We start from the raw sequence: 20,007 nt of genomic DNA, 5'->3' as shown, positions 1-20,007 counted from the left end.
CTTAGTCTCTCCAGCGTGTCCTGGGTCTTCCCCGGGGCCTCCGCCCAGTGGGACATGTCCGGAACACCTCTCCAGGGAGGCGTCCAGGAGACATCCAGGCTAGATGCCCGAGCCACCTCAACTGGCTCCTTTCAATGTGCAGGAGAAGCGGTTCTACTTCTAGCTCTCCGCGGGTGACCGAGCTTCTCACCCTAACTGTAAGGGAGCGCCCAGCCACCCTGCGGAGGAAGCTCATTTCAGCCGCTTGTATTCGGGACCTCGTTCTTTCGGTCATGACCCATAGTTCATGACCATAGGTGAGTGTTGGAACGAAGATCGACCAGTAAATTGAGAGCTTTGCTTTTTGGCTCAGCTCTCTCTTCACCACAACAAACTGATAATGCGACCACATAACCACGGACACCGCTCCGATCAGCCTCCGGTCTTCCCTCACTCGTGAACAAGACCCTAAGGTATTTAAACTCCTCCACCTAGGGCAGGGACACTCCACCCACCGAGAGATGGCAAACTACCCTTCTCCGGTCGAGAACCATGGCGGTGACGACCCTCATCCCAGCCGCTTCACACTGCCAGTCCAGTGGTAAAGTTCCCAACTGCCACGCGATGCTGCAGAGACGTGTCAGCCAAGACACTCCCACAGTATCCAGAGACTTGAGGTACTCAGGGCGGACTTCATCCACTCCTGGAGTCTTGCCACTGAGGAGCTTGTTAACTACCTCAGGGACTTCAGCTTGGGTAATAGACAGCCTCACCCCAAAGTCCTCATTCTCTGCTTCTTCAAAAGAAGGCATGTCAGTGGGATTGAGGAGATCCTCAAAGTATTCCTTCCACCGCCCGACAATGTCCCCAGTTGAAGTCAACAGCCCCCCACCTGCACTGAAAATGTTACCTGTGGAGAACTGCTTTCCCCTTCTGAGGCGCCGGATGGTTTGCCAGAATTTCTTCGAGGCCAACCGATAGTCCTTCTCCATGGCCTCACCGAGCTCTTGCTTCCACAGCAGTCCAGGCCGCAGCTCGCTTAGACTGCCGATACCTGTCAGCTGCCTCTGGAGTCCTGCAAGCCAGCCAGGCCTGGTAGGACTCTTTCTTCAGCTTGACGGCATCCCTTACTTCCGGTGTCCACCACCGGGTTCGGGGGATAACGCCGCGACAGGCACCAGAGACCTTGCGACCACAGCTCTGAGCAGCAGCAGAGACAATGAGAGTGGAAAACATGGTCCACTCGGACTCAATGTCCCCAACCTCCCTCGATACCTGTTTGAAGTTCTCCCGGATGTGGGAATTCAAGACTTCCCTAACGGAGGGCTCGGCCAGACGTTCCCAGCAGACCCTCACAGTACGTTTGGGTCTTCCAAGTCTTTCCTGCCTCCTTCCCCGCCAGCGAATCCAACTCACCACTAGGTAGTGATCGGTGGACAGCTCTGCTCCTCTCTTCACCCGAGGGTCCAAGACACAGGGCCGAAGGTCGCCTGAAACAACTACAAAGTGGATCATTGACCTCCTGTCTGGGGTGTCCTGATGCCAGGTGTATTGATGGACACCCTTTTGCTCGAACATGGACAAACTATGACTAGAACAGAAGTCCAATAAGAAAACCAAAAGCCTGGAAAGACCTCAGACTTCTCAGTCCAGAAAAGTGCAGTGCTACGAATAGCTAAGAAACTGCACAGGACCCTCAAGCTCCCAGGCCTCTGGTAGAGGACCGAGCTTGGGTGAGAAAAACCACCCGTGGAAGGGTGAGAGGGGCGTTTTTTATATATATATACATTGGTGGACAAAATTGTTAGTACCCCTCAGTTAAAGAAAGAAAGTCCGCAATGCTCATTGAAATGACTTGAAGCTTTCAAAAGTAACAATAAATTAAGATTTATTGAAAATTAAATAATCAAAATCAGCCATCACTTTTGAGTTGTTGATTAACAGAATTATTTAAAAAAACAAACTAATGAAATAGGGCTGGACAAAAATGATGGTGCCTCCATAAAAGACTGAGAACTAATTGCCCAGGAGGTCATGATGAACTCAGGGATGTCCTTTAATTGACATCACAGCTGTTTTCAAACCCATAATCAGTCAGTCTGCCTATTTAAAGGGAGACAAATAGTCACGTTGCTGTTTGGTGAAAAGGTGTGTACAATACTGAACATGGACAACAGAAAGCGAAGGAGAGAATTGTCCCAGGACATTAGAAACAAAATTATAGACAAACATCGTAAAGGTAAAGGCTATAAAACCATCTCAAAGCAGCTTGAAGTTCCTGTGATGACAGCGGCACATATTATTCAGAAGTTTAAGACCCACGGGACAGTAGCCAACCTCCCTGGACGTGGCAGGAAGAGGAAATTGATGACAAATTGAGGAGACGGATAGTTTGAACTGAATCCAAATAGCCCAGAACAACCTCCAAAGACATTAAAGGTGAACTCCTAGATCAAGGTACATCAGTGTCAGATGGCACCATTCGTCATGGGAGACGACCAAGGAGGACACCACTGTTGAAAGGAAAGCATCAAAAAGCCAGACTGGAATTTGCACAAATGCATGTTGACAAGCCACAAAGCTTCTGGGAAAATGTCCTTTGGATAGATGAGACAAAACTGGAGCTTTTAGGTAAGGCACATCAGCTCTATGTTTGTAGACTCAAAAATGAAGCATACAACGAAAAGAACACTGTCCCTACTGTGAAACATGGAGGAGGCTCAGTTCTGTTTTGGGGCTGCTATGCTGGTCTCAGTTGCAGGTCAGGGGTCTTCCAACAGGACAACGATCCAAAACACACAGCTAAAAACCCCCAAGAATGGCTAAGAGAAAAGCCTTGGACTATTCTGAAGTGGCCTTCGATGAGCCCAGATCTGAATCCCATTGAACATCTTTGGAAGGAGCTGAAACATGCCATTTGGAGAAGACACCCGTCAAACCTGAGACAACTGGAGCAGTTTGCTCATGAGGAGTGGGCCAAAATACCTGTGGACAGGTGCAGAAGGCTCATTGACAAATACAGAAACCGTTTAATTGCAGTGATTGCCGCGAAAAGTTGTGCAACAAAATATTAAGTTATGGGTACCATCATTTTTGTCCTATTTCATGAGTTTGTTTTGTTAAATAATTCTGTTAATCAACAAGTCAAAAGTAATGGCTGATTTTGATTATTTCATTTTCAACAAATTTTAATTTATTGTTACTTTTAAACGTTTCAAGTCATTTCAGTGAGCATTGTGGACTTTCTTTCTTTAACTGAGGGGTACCAACAATTTTGTCAACATCTCTATGTACTATATACTTTAGTTTGACACATTTTTATTCAAAAGTGCTAATGTAAATAGTGTTTTTAACATGTTCATGTGGCAATTTTCTCACGATGGAGGCCAAATATAAATAAAATTAAGCTTAAATTTGCATTGCTGAGTATTTTTTAAATTCAAATTGTTATGAATCAAAAGAAAAGATGCATTTGAAAAAAGTTTGTAGTTGTAGGACCTACAACAACGGGTCACAAGCTACTTGCTCCGCTCCATTCTGTAGACGACTAGATCCAGGTATGACTTGCTGTGGAGCTGCAGGCGAAGGTTTGATCCGAGGAGATAAAGGCAGACGTGGGAGAGCTGCCAGCAGGAGAGAACACACTTTAATCAGCACCCTCTTTGATTAATTCGTTTTTCTTTTTTCAGTCTGTGCTTTGGCGATGCAGTCAGATTTAATCCTGTTTGATGGACTAAGATGTGCTGAGTCAGCAGAGTCAAACAAGTCAAGACGAAATGTGCCCATTAATAGAAACAAATCCAAGGAGTTTAACTTCATATAAAAATGACATAAAAAATGAAAACACCAGCTTTTTCATTCAATCAGAAAGGTCTTGGCTGGGGATGCACCCAGTTAAGAGATTTTTTATTAATCTTTTTATTATTTTTAGCAGTAGTGCAGCTTCCTCCATCAGCCATAAATGTGCTTTACTTGTTGTTTGGTCACTAATTTGTTCCTTAGAGGAAAGCGTATGGGCCTATGATGATCCAGCACGGTGGAAGCCTGCCCACACTTCCCAACATGCATTTGTTCACACTCTCTCCCGTTAGATGACAACCCCAAGCTAACATTACCACTGCAACAATATTATAGCCATCCAGCTGTACAGCTTTGACTGAGATTCCAGCTCAGACGAGGAAAACAAAGACGTACATGGATCTATTTTTCTGCAAGTGTTTGCATCTGAATGGAGCGGAGCAGGAAGCTTGTGGCTGCTGACTGTAGCCCCCACGTGACCTCTACAGGCGTTTTCCGATGGCATTTTTTTTGCCTGCTTCTGATTCACAACGATTTTAATAAAGAGGTACTCAGAAATTCCATTTTTATCTGAATTTTCTTTATATAAATGTCCTCCGTCATGAGAAAAATATCAAAGGACATGTTGAAAACACCAAGTAAACACCTAGAATGGTCTATTTTTTTATCTTTGGTCTCATTTAAGTAATGCTGAGGATTCACATCAGCACCAGAAAGTATGTGAATTGCCCAGTTTTAGGTGAAAACTTTGAGAAAACTTGGTTGTTATGGGCCCATGCTTAGGTTTTGCGCATGCACACCAGCTGATATCACATTAATGTTTTGATGTTCAAGCTCGTTCCTGCTTTTGCGGTCCAAATGTATGACTGATTACATCCTTGTAATCCTCAGCCATCGGCTTTACGCTGCGCTGCCAGAGTGTGCCACCCGGATTACGGATGTTCCCCGATGCCTGAATATGTGTTTGTGTGTGAGCATCTCCTGCAGATCAAACCAACTGGTGTCAAAAATGACGCAAGGGAAGGATTACAGGATCCAAACCATGTGGTGCAAAAGGGGGCGGAGCCTGCTCACACGTACTCTCCAGGTTCATGGGATTTAAAAATTATTTTTTTCTGTTTTATTGTCACTCAATGACATCTTTGTTGTCAATTAACACAATCTAAATAAAACTGAATGTAAAGTATTTCTCCATCTTCACCTGCAAGCAGTTGTTTTTCTTTAGAGAGATTGGAGAGGATATCAAAGTGAGATCTTTGGGGTCACTGCCCCCACAGACCAAATATGGACAAGTGAAAGTTAAAAGATTAACAGGATATTAACAGATTGATGTCTGCACAGTTCTGCAGCACACATTAAAGTTAATTACAGCTAAATAAAACTAGCTTGTTTGATTGATTTTTTATGTTCCTGATTAGATTTCCATTATTTTGGGACCAGAAGACTTTCTGGTTTCCAGTGTTTTGTTGAGGACTAAAAAGTGTATTTTCTTTTTGGGGTCACGACTGTTTAGACCAAAATGGTAACTTAGTGTTTAATTGTTTTAAATAGTTTTAGGTCACAACAATGTAAAAAAAGTAAAGCAGCACAAACCTGTTTGTGTTCCTGTGTTAATGAGCACACAGCTGCTGATCCAATGGCATGTCTGCAGGGGCTGGAGCACTGAAGGTGAGTACCGTTATTTTGCTTGAACATTTATTTCATTAAATTTGCATTGGAAAAAACATGTGGCCATTTATTTAAATTTTAGACTTTCTCTTTTCAATTGGACATAAGGAATATTAAAACATAAAATAACAGGAAGTGCTGCTAAACGACTGTAGGCGTAAGAAAAAAACTGCAACCTCATGAGCAAAATGAGTTAAGGCAGCAATCTCCTCCACAGCATGTGAGGTCTGACTTTTTTTTTTAAATCTCCCTTTTACCAAAAAATAAGTACAAATTCTAAGCAGTTCAGAGTTTGCGAAGATGAGTGGTCGTTGATGAGAAGAAAAAGCCTCAGAGAGAGGTTGTGTCTTCTCTTCCTTTTTTGCATTTTCTCCATTATTCATCAATTAATTATGAAGCCTCAGCACAAAAAAGGAGCAGAATGAAGGAAGAACAAAAAACAACAACATAAAAATGGAGATTACATCTGAATTCAGCGTGTGACAATAGTTTTATAAAGTGACAGCTAAAAAGAAAAAAACGTTTATTCTTGGTTTTTTATACATATATATATATATATATATATATATATATATATATATATATATATATATATATATATATATATATATATATATATATATATATATATATATATATATATATATATATATATATATATATATATATATATATATTAAGTTTATTTAAGGTCAAATTAAAAAAGACCAGCCTGGTCAAAACCTTTCTAGATAATAAAAGAAAAGAAGATGTTGTTCCGATTCTAGAAGCTCCGGAACTTTTGCATCGTTCCAGAGAAATCTCATCCAGCCTCGCTGCTTTCCAGATCTGTCATTCCCCTCCTCCTCCTCGCTCTTCACCTCTCTTGCCTGAAACCCCCCCGCCAACCTTCATCTTCCACCCATCTGCCTCCTCCCCGCCCATCCCCACCCTCATTGTTTGCCCCCCTCCTGTAAGCCAGATGGCTCGCTCTGACTCTCAGTGCAGCAGGGTGGACTGTACCACTGCAGGTGAGGAGGGGGAGTTGAGGGGCTGTAGAGAGGAGGGACCGGGGGGGAGGTGAGGGCTGGAACATCCTTCCCTGCCCATAATCCTTCAGTTGTGCCTGTGTGTGGATGCTCTGCAGGTTTCCAAAGTGATCCATGAGTAAACGGACAGATCAGCTTGGATCTGAGCTCAGCAGCTTCAGTCAGACTCGTCCCGGTAAGAGAAGTGATGTTTTTGATGCTTTTTAGGAAAGATGCTGCATGTCAAAGTCTTCCCACATCCCGCCTGCATTTATTTTTTTACTAAAACATTTGCTCCTTGGAGGCAGAAATGACCGCTGGGATGACGCTGAGCGTTTAAAAAACCTGCTGTCCATTTTCCGCCTGACTACTGATCCATTTTGCAAAGATCTGAACTTTTCAATATGTTGATGCCCCCCTGTCAGCCAGTGTGCACTGCAGAGGATGACGAGTTTCTGACAAGGTGCAAAGTAAAAGAGGGCAGGGATCTATTTTTAACAAGCAGGAGGCTGGAAAGCTTCTATTCATTTGGGATTGCTTGCCAGCAGCATTATGTAATCAATGCACACACACCAATGCAAACACCGGTCTCATGTTACACTCTTTTTCCTTCCGTATGCACAGCAGCGGCGTGTACCCTGCTGTATCTGTCGAGTTATTCTCTGGGAAGGTTTGATGAGCTGACAACCTCCAGCTTCAGTTTGATCATCAACAAGATGATTTCTAAGATTTATTTCCAGACAAATACATTCTTCACTCCTGTTTGAATCCAAACAGAAAGTTTCACAAACACAGAAACGAACCATTCTCTTTATGGAACGTTATTTTTTTGTTTGAAGTGGATCCTCAATCACACACATTCTCAGCTTCATTTCAGCCAATCGTACATTCTCAAATGCTGACTTTTTGAATTTTTTTCATGAATCGTGCTCATTCAAATACACGCAGTCGTCTTGGAACAGAGACAAAAATGATCCTCTGATGTCATCTGCAACGCTTTGTATCATCAGAGTTTTAATCTCATGGATTTTCTTCTGGTAACCTCTCTGGTTTGGGTTCATGTAAACATAATTTATTACATAAACTTAGGTATAATAACTGAACAAAGCAGTGCAAGCCTCGTAAATCTTGCCCCAGGCTGTTTCTTTCACAGCTCTATTCTGACATGTAAAAAACTTGTTGTCATAGAATTCCGGCATGACACAAACCACAAGTGATGTCTCCTTCATGATGATTTTATGAACAGTTGGCACTTCCGTGTATTAAAAAGGACGCAATCCATACTTCACTACCAAATCCAAGTCCCTGATTGATCAAAATCAACTGGATTAACTTTCAAAGCGCATTCAATGGACGCTCATTTTGTACGTGGAACCTGAAAACAGACTTAAAAACTTGTGCAGCGTCGCATGAATGGGAGAGTTGAACTTTTCATTGGAAGTGGTTGCTTGAACGCGTGTTTCAGAGCTTCAGATTTACAATGAAAAGTTTGTTCTTTGTTTGTCTTCAATCATTTTCATTTTCACTCTTCAGTGTCACAACATTAAATCTACAGTTTGTAAAAAAAGCTGCAAACTTTAAATTCAAACTATGGCTTGAAATATTTGAAACTCTAGAATCTAAATTCAGAAGTAAAATCTTTACTATCAGGAAGATCAGAAAGAGAATAAAGTTAACCCTCAGCAACCTAATAATCAATGCTAGAAAGATCCGAAATTCCGCATGTTTTGCATTGTTATTGTAATTCTTATAGCTCCAAAAATAATTTTAAATGTGCCGAATGAGATGAAACCTTTTTTTGCAAACATTTTCCTTCAAAGAGCCATTTCTTCCCAGCGGTCTTTTAATTATGATTATGCCAGTTTTAGCCAAAATTTAAAAAAACCTGTGTTGTTTTCCAGTTGTTGTTATTGAAGGGTGGCAGTTGTGGGCAGGACTGTTGTAAATCAACCCCGCCCCCCCTTCCCCTCCGAGCTATTGCTGATAGCTCTCTGTTTATGCAAAGCACACGTCGCGAATAACAGCATTTTTTTTTAAGCAATACTCAATAATGCAATTCCCCCCCCCCCCCCCCCCCCCCACAGTTTTTTAAAATATGTCCTCTATCGTCAGAAAAATGCCACAAGAACATGTTAAAAACAGCAAAAGCATGATTTTCATCATCAAAGGTCTTTCAATACATTTCAGGCATGTGCATGCAGCTCTGGTACATTTCCTGACTTGAGCTTTAGCTTCTCACAGAAGGATGAGTTTGATAAAACTTTGATAAAAAACTGCAGTGTCCTTGTTTACTCCTCCATCAGATTAACAGGTTTTATGAAAGGTCTATGATAAACAGAGCGATCCGTGACGCAGACAGAAGAAAGTAACGCTGCCGTCTTTGCACGTTTTCATTTCCTTCTGAATGAGTTTATCTGATGGTTCTCCTCCCGCACTGTTCTCGTTTGTTTTTCACTGAAAACATTGTTGCAGGTTAAAAACAAAAATCACCAATGTAGCTTATTTTTCTATTTTGAAAACCTGGTTTCTTCAGGGTCAATTAGAAATTTGCTATGTTAAGAATAATGCTGCATCAGAAGAAGCTAAATTTTGAATAGACGGTGGCACAGATGCTATCATCACGTTCCTTTATGGAGAAAATAAAAAAAATAGATTTTGCACGGTCATGCAAATTGGTTTTTAGAAAAGTAAAGAAAAAAAAATTGGAGTTTTTGGGTAACATCAGTTCAGTCAAACCCAAACTGAAACTGCCAACCCAAAAAGCCAAGACCAACAATTAAAAACAAGTTTAGATATATATAAAAATATATACTGTACAGTGAGAAATACAATTATAAGACAGTCGTTTAAAATATCTATTTATAAATAGTACGTCTAGGTTGTAAGTAAATATTTTACAAACGCTTTTAAACACTACATGTCAAAAATCCTGATCTTTACCAATGATTCAATTCAGAATCAAACCAAGACATTATATTCCCCCCCAAAACAAACTCACACAAACATTCATGTTAATTGATGCTAAAGTTTGAAAAAAAGAGTTTTATGTATTGTTTAAACCTGACATGTTTAAAAATTACTGGATTTGACCAAATAAAAGGGAACCTCAAATTGATCCTTGTGGGACACCAATATAAACAAGCGTAAGCATAACTTATTCCTCTTAAAGCATACTGTTAACCAACAAAAAGTATAATTTCAAATTCCTGTCATCATTGCAGACAGAAACACATCATCCTTGGCTTTACATATTTGTTAGACTGTAACTAAATCAAGTTTGGTCTGATACACACATATAAACATTAGGTTCTGGCAAAATTTGGATATTTGTTGTAATAAAAACTGGCAGACGGCTGGTTCCAAATGCAGCAGATTTATTAGCAGAGCTAAAAGTCCACGAAGCAAAATCAAGGCAGGCAGGCAGGAGTTATTCGCGAGCATGGAAGCATAAGAGAAGAAACAGGGGTAGTAGGGATCCAGGCAAGATTCAGGGCAAGGCCCCGGCAGGAAAATGGAGTCAGAGACAAAACAGGGTCAGGAAATCAGAAGATCAGGTCTGGATATACTACTAAGTAATGCAGGCAAAGTGGCACAAACAACACTTCACACTGAGTGAGGCTCAGTAGATGCTTAAGTGTATTGTGAGTGATTACAAACAAAAGTCAGGTGTGTGGCATCCAGGAAGTGTCTGCTAGGGTTGCTGGGAGATGTAGTGCATTCAGTATTCTGGAGATGGTTCCCGGCTGTGACCAGAGGAGGAGACAGAACTCTGAATTCTGACATTTGCAATTATATTAAAAATAAAAGAAAACAGAGTGAAAAACAAGACTTTTTTGTATGTAATTCTGAAGTTACATTTTAAAGAGATAAATGGTCAATTAAATTTACCCAGCAAAAGGAAATAGAGTTAAAACCATAAAGGATTCAAAGCCAGAAAATCAAAACAGCTCTGACAGCTCACTGCAGATTTAACTAGAGCACGCAGTCACGTTCAGCACACAGATGAATGAAGCTGAATGGTGGGGAAATAAAGCGGAGCAACAAACACAAAGGTCTTCACCCTGACCATTAGTGGTAATCCGCTATAAATGTGCCAGAAAAACCTTCTGTAATCGTGAACATCCTCAGAGGACAGAAGAAACCACAGACGCTCTGTTTTGTTTGCGTTTTCACAGTAATCAGGTTAAGTGGGAAAAATTGGAAAGAAGTCAAACTTGCTTTTAAACAGAGGTCAGCTGAGGAAAGTTGATGTTTTCAGCATCCAAGGGCAACAGCCGGACCAGAAACGCTGTAGGGTCAGTAGAAGACATCAATCTGTTAGGGTTGGAAACTTGGTTCAGGTGTTTTTAGTTTGCTCCAGTTCATCTTCTGCTTCACCTACACCGTTTTACCTTGATCATCTGGCTGTTTCTTGTTCTTTAGGTCTTTGTGCATCCATGCTGTCTTCTACGGGTTCCCTGTAGTCCGTTGTGTCATTATCATCTTATAAGGAAGCTGTCACGGCTTGTATTGTGAAGTTTCTATTATATGAAGATAAATAGACTTAAAATTGTGTTTCCAGATTAAAAAATGCTGTTTGAAAAAGTTTGTAGTTGTGATGTAGGTGCTGCAACAATTGACAGGCCACAAGCTCCCCGTTCTCCTCTATTGTAATGCATTCTTTTGCAGACAAATAGATCCATGTATGTCTTGGTTTTCCTCGTCTGAGCCGGCATCTGGCTCAAAACCGTACAGCTCCAATATTGCTCGCCATTTTTGTTGGACTGGCAACGTTAGGTTGAGGTTGTAAGTCCGTCCCACAACTTAGGTGAATTTTCTAAAGAACAACTGTCGCTTTGCAGAAACTATGTCCTGAAAAACAACACGGGCTTTGGGATTTAGGCTAAAACGTCTTATAATTATTAAAAAAACACCTGGAACACTTTGAAAATAGCTCATCAGATGATCAGTGGGACATTAACGTCTTCTCCTTTCTTTGTTTGTACTGAAAGCGATTTCAAAATTGGGTGAATTTGTCCTCTGTGAGAATAATACAGTTCTATTCTATTCTAAAAGTTTCACCACTCATCCCGGTGGTTTTATCAGTCTGAGAGGGTTCAAGCCCCACACATATATACTCAACAGTTTCTTTTATTTAATCCTTTTTTCTTCATCTTTATTTTCTTGCTTTCTCGGTCCACCCTCATCATGTCCCGATGTAATCGACTGCACTGAACTAACGTAACGCAGTAACTAAATTGTCAGAAGTATGGAGAGATTGTTGTGCCATTATTCCAAGCGCAACACTCACTGTTTTTAAGTGCAAATTAAATATTTCACTCCATACAGATGAACCTGCGAGAATCTATAAATGCTGAAGATAATTTTAACGTGTCCCATGGTAAAGAGGCGTCAGTCTAGCCTTTAAAAGCCTTTTCGTGTCCTAAAAGAGCTTCAAAGGAGATCTGAAGGTCCAAGATAAATGCTGGAAAAGGGAAGAATGCTTAATTCAGTGCAAGCTGCTGAGATGTTTGCATGGGAGAAGCAGTTGTGTGAGATTGAGGAATTTACAAGAGTTTTTATTCCCTGTTTGCAGGTGTGAATTCTGAAGGCAAGGGATGCTGGGAACCTGGAGTTTCACCATGAAAACACACAACACCTGAAACTGCGTCAGACGGACGGAAAGACGTTTCTTCGTTTCACACCAGTGCTGTTTTAGAGTGGCTGAACCTGCCATTCTGAGCTTTTACCAATTATTTTCACAGATACTAAAATATTCAATTCCTTTTGGCTCAAGTCCACACGACTGACTGAACCTCTTCATCTGCAGTACATCATTAGTGCAGAGCTGAGTCTCATCTTTGAAAGGCAGAATGGCGGACCCTTACCAGAACAACATATACCACCAGGGGGGTGGAGACAGATACGGGACGTATGGAGAAGGAGGTGGCCATGATGGGTATGGCTATCAGGCAGACTACTCCCCTCAGGACGAAGATGCAGCGAGCGACGCCACCGAAGGACACGATGAAGAAGATCAGATGTATGAAGGAGAGTATCAGGGAATCCCACATCCTGATGAGATGAAGGCTGCGCAGAGAGCTGCACGGTGAGGCGCAGTGAAGGGTGAAGTGTGGTGGAGGTGGGGGCTGCCGGGTGACATCACCCACTGAGGGAGCATGTGCAGACAAGAGTGACATGTGGAGAGTCACAGGATTCATAATAATGCAGATTAATTGAATTATTTCAAACATTTCAGTAAAATAAGAGGAAAAAAAATAAAATACATTGATAAGTCAGTGGGCTGTGTTCTTGACTCACGCCAAAAAGGCCGGCCTGGTTTGAATCCCAGTTGGCTTCTTTTTGTGTGGAGTTTGCATGCTTTGAGGCCCTGGTTTGGACACTGTTTCCTCCCACTGTCCAAAAACATGATTGATAGATTAATTGATGTCTCTAAATTGTCCCTAAGTGTGCATTTGAGTGTGTGGCACTGCAAAAGGCTGGTGACCTGTTCAGGGTGAACCTCGTCTTCACCCAACAATAGCTGGGTTGGCTCCAGCAACCCCATGACCCCTAAAGGGATTCATCGGGTTCTGAGGATGGATGGATGCATAATGCTATCTTCTTGCCATTATAATTAATACCATTATAATTAATTAATAACATTATAATTATATACATTATTATTGCTCCTGATTATTAAATAGACATATTTCTATAGTACACATTAATCCATTAAATATAATGATTGTCAAATACATTATTAATTGAAAAAGTACAAAGTAAAGTAATTTTTTAAAACTCTGCTGAATGTTAAAATTGAGGAAATTTTCTTATTTTTTATTACAGTTTATTTTATTTATTTTTTGGTAAAAACTAACTTAAAAAGTTTAACATTTACTTTACTCCACACACGATTTAATTGCCAAACTGTTTGTTGTTCTCTGTTCTCTGCTTCTTGCTGGTCCTGAGTCCAGTTTGCAGACATTGCTGCTTGCAGGAATTCAGAACTTTTTAAAAAGTCTCACTATAACTTCTCTTAGTTATTTTGCTGCTGTTGGTGTTACGGCCCATTTGGAGGAGACAACAGTTCTGAAACGTCTAATTCAGTGTTTCTCAACCTTTTTTGATACAAGGCACACGTTTTCCTTGGCAAAAATCCTGCAGCACACCAGCAACCAAAAGAAAAAGTGAAATTCTGTAGTCTGTATTGATCTACAGTTTCTCCACAAGCTCACATGTATTTTTTTTAATAATTGAGGCACAAAAAATGTAAAGTGTTAGCTGATTTTCCTAAAAGTTGTGATAGTTTTTAACTAAATTAGTTGAAAACTTGCCCAGGTAGTAGTTTTTCCCTACAGTTTATTAAAATGCCGCTTCATGTAACCACACAAAAAACAAATAAAATGAATTTCTTTCTAAACAGTAATTTAGTTTTTTGAAAATATTTTTTTATGTTTGTGCAAGAGCAACTCTAATTTTTGGACAAAAATATAATCACAGCATTTTTGTTAGGTTTTAGACAAAAAAGACCGACATTTTTTTCAAAAGAGACTGAAGTCTGAAATATAATTTTTCCTTTAATCCAGACATATTTGTCTTTAGCAATGGTGACAGTAGTTGCTATACGGTAGATACAACGATTCAGAGAAACTTGGACTACTGTCGACTGGTTTCAACACGGAGGCGCCCGTATCAGGAAGCAATGGTACTTTGTATCCGGGACGGGTAAAGCTGTCCATTGTTTTGACAGTCAATAAAGCGCAGTAAGAGACACGTTACACGAACCCAATGCATCATGGGAATTGTGGTGAAAAGCAGTGACGCTGATGTTAGACAGACTCACTTTTCTGAGATTCATCATGTCATTCACTTTTTACACAGTCTGACACTAGATCCTGCAGGAAGCTAGGGGTGTACAGATGATGATTCGGGATTCGCATGGATCACTAGCCGCTGTTCTTCACAGACGTGTACCGCGGATTGCCCCCCACCCCTCTTTTCTCCCTCAGCACGCTTCATTTAAATTAATTACTTGTTCTCATTGAGCGCGATTCGCGCATCAAATCCGCGTCATCCGCTTTTGTTTTTACCCGCGTCATAGTCGCTGTGGGACGTTTGTCCAAAAGTGTGTTTATAAACCTGAAACTCCTGACGCATGTGGGTGGAGCTACCATCAAAAGTTTATCTCGCTGTCCTTATGAAAACACGGAAGATTCTGAGAGCTCCACAGAGCTGGCAGGAAATTACTCAGTGTGAAACCTGAGCCATTGTTGATGAACACAGAGCTGATATTCTGCTGATGATAAATGTTTTATAGATCTGTGAAAATGAGTAATTTTCCAATCTTGGCACACCAGTGTGCTGCGCAATACTACACTGGTTAAAAAACCATTGTCTAATTTATTTCACAAGAAGTGATTTAATTGTGTCAACATCTCACCACTCCCATGGTTCATTGTTGCACTCTGAGGCAGATGATCCACATTCGGATTTTTCTAACACAATGTGTTTCTGTCCATTAATTGCAGAGATAAAATCAGACCACTTAGAAAAGCAAACAAGGTGCGTTTACGAGGATTCATGTGTCTGCTGCTAAAAAGGAAAAGTCAGTGTGTAACCCGAAGCTGGTTAAAACTGTCCTGCACTGTATGTGAGCTCTCTGATTTTAGTTCATCCTTCACTCTAATGAATATAGGCAGCAGACTGCAAAGATTAAATCTTAAGATAATTTCCCTTGTTTTAAACAATTTGTCCTGTTATTTGTAAACAATATTCTTATTGAGAAGTTTTACAATCACAAAATATTCTTAGTTTCAGAAAACCTGTCTTAGTGACCAGAAATGTTTTGAAATTATTCTTGGTAAAACCGTTTTTCTCCTGTAAATTTGTGTTTTTTTTTAACAGTATTAGATTAGATCAGATCAGATCAGATCAGATCAGATCAGATCAGAACAGACAGACAGACAGACAGACAGACAGACAGACAGACAGACAGACAGACAGACAGACAGACAGACAGACAGATAGAATTTGTCCAGACTCGCAGTCCAATCAATCATAAAAATACACACAAATGCAATATAATAAAAGATGCAATGCCAGGATAACACAAGATAAAAATGTTATTATACAAAAAAATCTAAAAGTACAATAAAAAAGTTATTAAAATGTCTTAAAATAAATGTATAACATAAAAAAGTATAAGTAAGATAAGGATAGTTATTATGAGTGGCTGTTTAGACAGTAAAAAAGAATCCAACAGTTCCTCCCTTGTGAGCTTGACAATTCCACTTATGGTCTTTTTTTTCTAGAGCTTTAAATTGAATGTGCCAAATCAGCAATAAAACAAAAAGACTTTTGTACATTTTAAAATAGAGAGTTTGAAGTCCCAGACTTAAATCCTTCTTGTTACTCGGAATAAGCCTCAGATAAAGACTCAGGACTCCAGTCTCTGATGTGTAATATTGTACAGAGTTTTATGTTCCCCCCATTTAAAGTACTTTCCTTCAATGATATATCTGAACAAATTAGATACTAAGGATGTGCCGCCGAACAGACAAAGAAAACCGAACGTGCAGTCACTATTGTGAGAGAGAACTGTTGTGACCCTTTTTAACTCCCAAAGAATCTAGATGTTTGTGTTAGCTTCAAATCCTTTTGGCTGATGTAAAATATTAGTCTCATTGTAAGTATTTTGTTCTACTATGTATAAAACAGTTTCCATCAAGTGGTCCTAAACTGTCCAATATGGTACTAATTGATATTATCAGTCATTTGGAAAACTCCAAAACACAGAAACACTGAAACTCTGAATCAAAGTGTTTGAATAAAGTCACTGCTTAAGTTCTCTTTTGATGAAAACATTGACATATTTGACATTATGTGGCCAACAACAGGTTTGATTTCTCCTTGTTTCAGGGCGAAGGACAGATCAGCCGGCAGCGCCGTTTCTGAACTTGAGGAGCTGGCGGAACAGTATGAGGACATCATGGAGGACTGTGGCCACGGACGTTTCCAGTGGACTCTCTTCTTGGTGCTGGGTTTGGCTCTGATGGCTGATGGGGTCGAGTGTTTTGTGGTTGCATTCGTTCTGCCGTCTGCAGAGAAGGACTTGTGTCTGTCCAACGCAGAGAAAGGAATGCTGGGTGAGGCCACTTGCTTGTCTGTGTTAATCCGTAATGAGAGAAGTGTTTGACGGTTCAGAATAGTTTGTTTTCTGTTATCATGGCTGCTTCTGCAACGACTTTCAAAGTTTCTGTTTGGGAGTTCGAAACAGAGATCTCCGGTAGACGCCAGTCTGAATACAGACCAAACGCAAGGTTCAGGACTCAATCCGTACCGAATTAAGGGGACTCTGTCCAAACCAATGGACCTTTCAAGTCAAAATAGACCTACACCGTAAAACAAAACAATGAAAGTAGTGAGAATACGTCCAAATTTATTTAAAATCCAGGTCACTTGATAGTACCACACTATATAGTCTTTTTAGTTTTTGGAAGTAGTGAGGGAATTCAGACATAGCCTCAGTGTACACCACTCAGTCCACAAGCTTGTTGTTAAAATTCAGGGGCAAACTTGTTGCTGCTGAAAGGTGACAGAGCAGGGGTATTTGAGGTCCATTTTGGTCATGTAAATCATAAATTCCAGGGATTGTTGACAGGATTTTCACTGACTGGATTGATGTTCCTTCAATCTCTGAAGAGTTCAACAGAAAAGGAATTCTGTTTATTAAGCATGAAGCCCCAAAGCCCCTTTTATTTCCTGAAGTGAGACGTTCAGTGCTGCGTTAAAACACGTGAAATAAAGTGTGGTAATGCCTGAAAGCTTCTTCGAGTGAGTCATCACTTTCTTTCTCGCTAAAGTGTAATTAGCTAATGAGCTCTAGACAGAGGGGAATGGCTCTGCAGTTTGTTGTAAAACAGCTGATACCAAGTGGATGGATTTCTCATCCTAAGTGAAACTCAGAGTGGATTTTTATTTATTGTGTTTACCCCAAAGTAAGACGATTTCTCACCCTCCAAATGTAAGATGGGGAGAGTGGAATGACTGAACAGCCAGATCAGAATAAGTGGATGGACCAGAGTAGACTATACGCTGGTGTTCAGAAGAATTCTATATGATGCAGTTCATTGACTTCACGTTGTGTTTATTAGGCAGAGAAGTCTATTTATTAAGGGGCTACCAAATAAATGCAGCCCTGACAGAGTCAGTAAGCCATTTGTCCCCAGAGGCAGGGCAAGCATTAATGGGAGATGAAGGAGAGCAGAGAAAGACAGAGAGTGAGGCAATGGACTTTCATGACTCCATAAATCTCTGCTAATCTGGTTGGTAGGCTGGGCACATTTATCAATTTAAAATTATTTATTAAACCCACCTACCAACAGCTGACTGTATATGAGAACTGGATTGAGTGACTCCTCCCCTCTTCCAAAGAGGAAGTACGGTACCTGCTGGCTCCAAGAAGCCAAAATCCCATAGACTTCTATAGAGAAATATACAGCTATGGTCTGAATAGCCATTCTTGCTGTGCTACCTTTATTTAAAAGATTTTGGACAATCCTATTTTTTTCATGATATTTATTTTGTAGTGCAAGTTATACAAGTTATAAACTGGCCAATCCGATGCCTCAATAAAATTATGTGGTCTCACGTTAAATGTTTGAAACGTTTGATTCTCAGATTTTGTGTAGCCTGCTTTTAGTGGTAGGGGTGTGGACTTCTAATGAGCTCACTCCTGATTGGTTGCCATTAAAACGTTGACTCAGACAGACTCGTATCTATTGCTTCTTACTGACGATGTCTGACTCCAACATGTCGGCATTCAAATCCCCCCAAAAATGGCAACTGAGTTGACTTAATTTCGTAGGAGCTGAATTCAAAACAGAAAGAAAAGCAGTTTTACTTAAATAACACTATTTAGAATCCAAAAGAATAAGATCAAAGGTGGACATCAGAAACCACAAACAAACCGCACTTGTCTCATGATGAGCAAATGTTAAGCCCCTGTTCGGTCTTTCACAAAGATAATAATAATAATAATAATGGATTGGATTTTTCTGCACTTTTCCAGACGCTCAAAGCGCTCACGTTGTGTCCATTATTCATTCACTCCTCATTCATACTTGGTGATGGTAGCTACTGTTGTAGCCACAGCTGCCCTGGGGCAGACTGACAGAGGCTTGGCTGCCAGTTCGCGCCTACGGCCCCTCTGACCATCACCGGGATCATTCATGCACATTCACACACCAGTGGAGCCACACTGGAGGCAAGGAGGGTGAAGTGTCTTGCCCAAAGACACAACGACATTTGGCTGGTGGGACCCGCCGACCCTTCGATCATTGGACGACCCGCTCAACCGCCTGAGCCACTGTCGCCCTGGATCCAAAATGATGTGTTTATTTAAAGCTCCAGTATTGTTGAAGATGTTAAAAATGGTTTTGCTCTAAACGGCAAAAGAGTCACAACTCTTCTTGCTTGAGTCAAATTTTGTTTAAAATAGAATCCAGGCTGAAAATGGGCAGCTCCATCTTGTTTTTTTTACTGTGTGACATCACAACAATAGAGAACATCAAAGTAAAAGTGGTGTGGCTGCTTGGTCTTTTGGTTTAATTCAAAATCATTGGGAAAAAAGAGCTAAAAAGGGTATTTTTCTGTATCTGCTTTGGCGGGAAAATGTCTTCAGTCACTGTTTTCCAATCTATAGACAACAGACATATTTGTGAATCAATCTCTGACTTCTTAGTGGCCTGGAGTCTAGTGACATTGCAACCCAGCTCCAGTTAGAACTACAGTTTTAAGGGTTTTTTTTTTTTTTTTTTTTAAGTTTGATAAAACTTTAAGATAAACACTATAAATCAGCAAATAACTACACCATGTAGGACAGAGTAGGGCTAATGGGAATGCAGCTACATTTGTCTGTCTTCCCGTCTACCTAGAATTTTGCTTTTATATTCATCCATCATAGTAATTTACTACAAACCTCTGCCTGCCGCTCACCAGTCTGCCTGTTTTATGTCTACATCCAGTAAAAATAGCTTCCTCCTGCACTCTCACAATATCCTCCTGTTTTGTTTTCACAAAACAGTGTGTGTATATTTGTGTGTGTGCACGGCTGAGCCAGCATTGCCCTCTCTTCTGACCTTGGAAGCGGCTGCGCAGCATCCTTACTGCGCTCCATCTTCGCATCTCTCTGTTTGTTTGAAATCTGAAACTCTTGCAGGATGAGTCAGCCCACTCCCACTGGCCAGCCATCTGCTCTCTGGGGTGAGGTTCTGTCGGTCTGCCAGTCTCCTACGTCATGATTGGCTGAAGCTAGATCAAGTAGAAAGGTCTGGAACTAGCTGAGATTGCTGACGTGAAGCAGACCGGAAAAAACCAGCAATAAAGTTTATCTTGTTTGCAGGGCGTTGTGCCTGAAAAACCGAATGTTAAAACTGAAAGAACCAATGTTTACTTCTAAACCATCTTTTAGACTCATTTTTTTTTATATCATCTAATGTTTAATTTATCTTGTTTGTTTATTGCTTAATTGTGTCTCTCAAATGCCACACAACTTAAAACAAGTAAAGGGTAT

General features: G+C 40.6%; 1 protein-coding gene across 1 annotated transcript in view; it reads left to right on the top strand.

Moving 5' to 3' along the window:
* The first annotated feature begins 6,517 nt into the window (after nucleotides 1-6,517).
* LOC101159986 (synaptic vesicle glycoprotein 2B) overlaps nucleotides 6,518-20,007 on the top strand; it is a 32,261-nt gene continuing 18,771 nt past the window's right edge. The window contains exons 1-3 of the mRNA XM_004069776.3: nucleotides 6,518-6,648; nucleotides 12,028-12,540; nucleotides 16,353-16,579. Of these exons, the coding sequence (XP_004069824.1) occupies nucleotides 12,305-12,540; nucleotides 16,353-16,579 (463 nt within the window). The 5' untranslated portion in view covers nucleotides 6,518-6,648; nucleotides 12,028-12,304. The remainder of the gene's footprint in view (nucleotides 6,649-12,027; nucleotides 12,541-16,352; nucleotides 16,580-20,007) is intronic.

This window comes from Oryzias latipes, chromosome 6 (genome assembly GCF_002234675.1).
Source record: "Oryzias latipes chromosome 6, ASM223467v1".
Classification (NCBI taxonomy): domain Eukaryota; kingdom Metazoa; phylum Chordata; class Actinopteri; order Beloniformes; family Adrianichthyidae; genus Oryzias; species Oryzias latipes.
The sequence above is the reverse complement of the archived record's forward strand: the minus strand, read 5'-3'. Positions and strand labels throughout refer to the sequence as shown.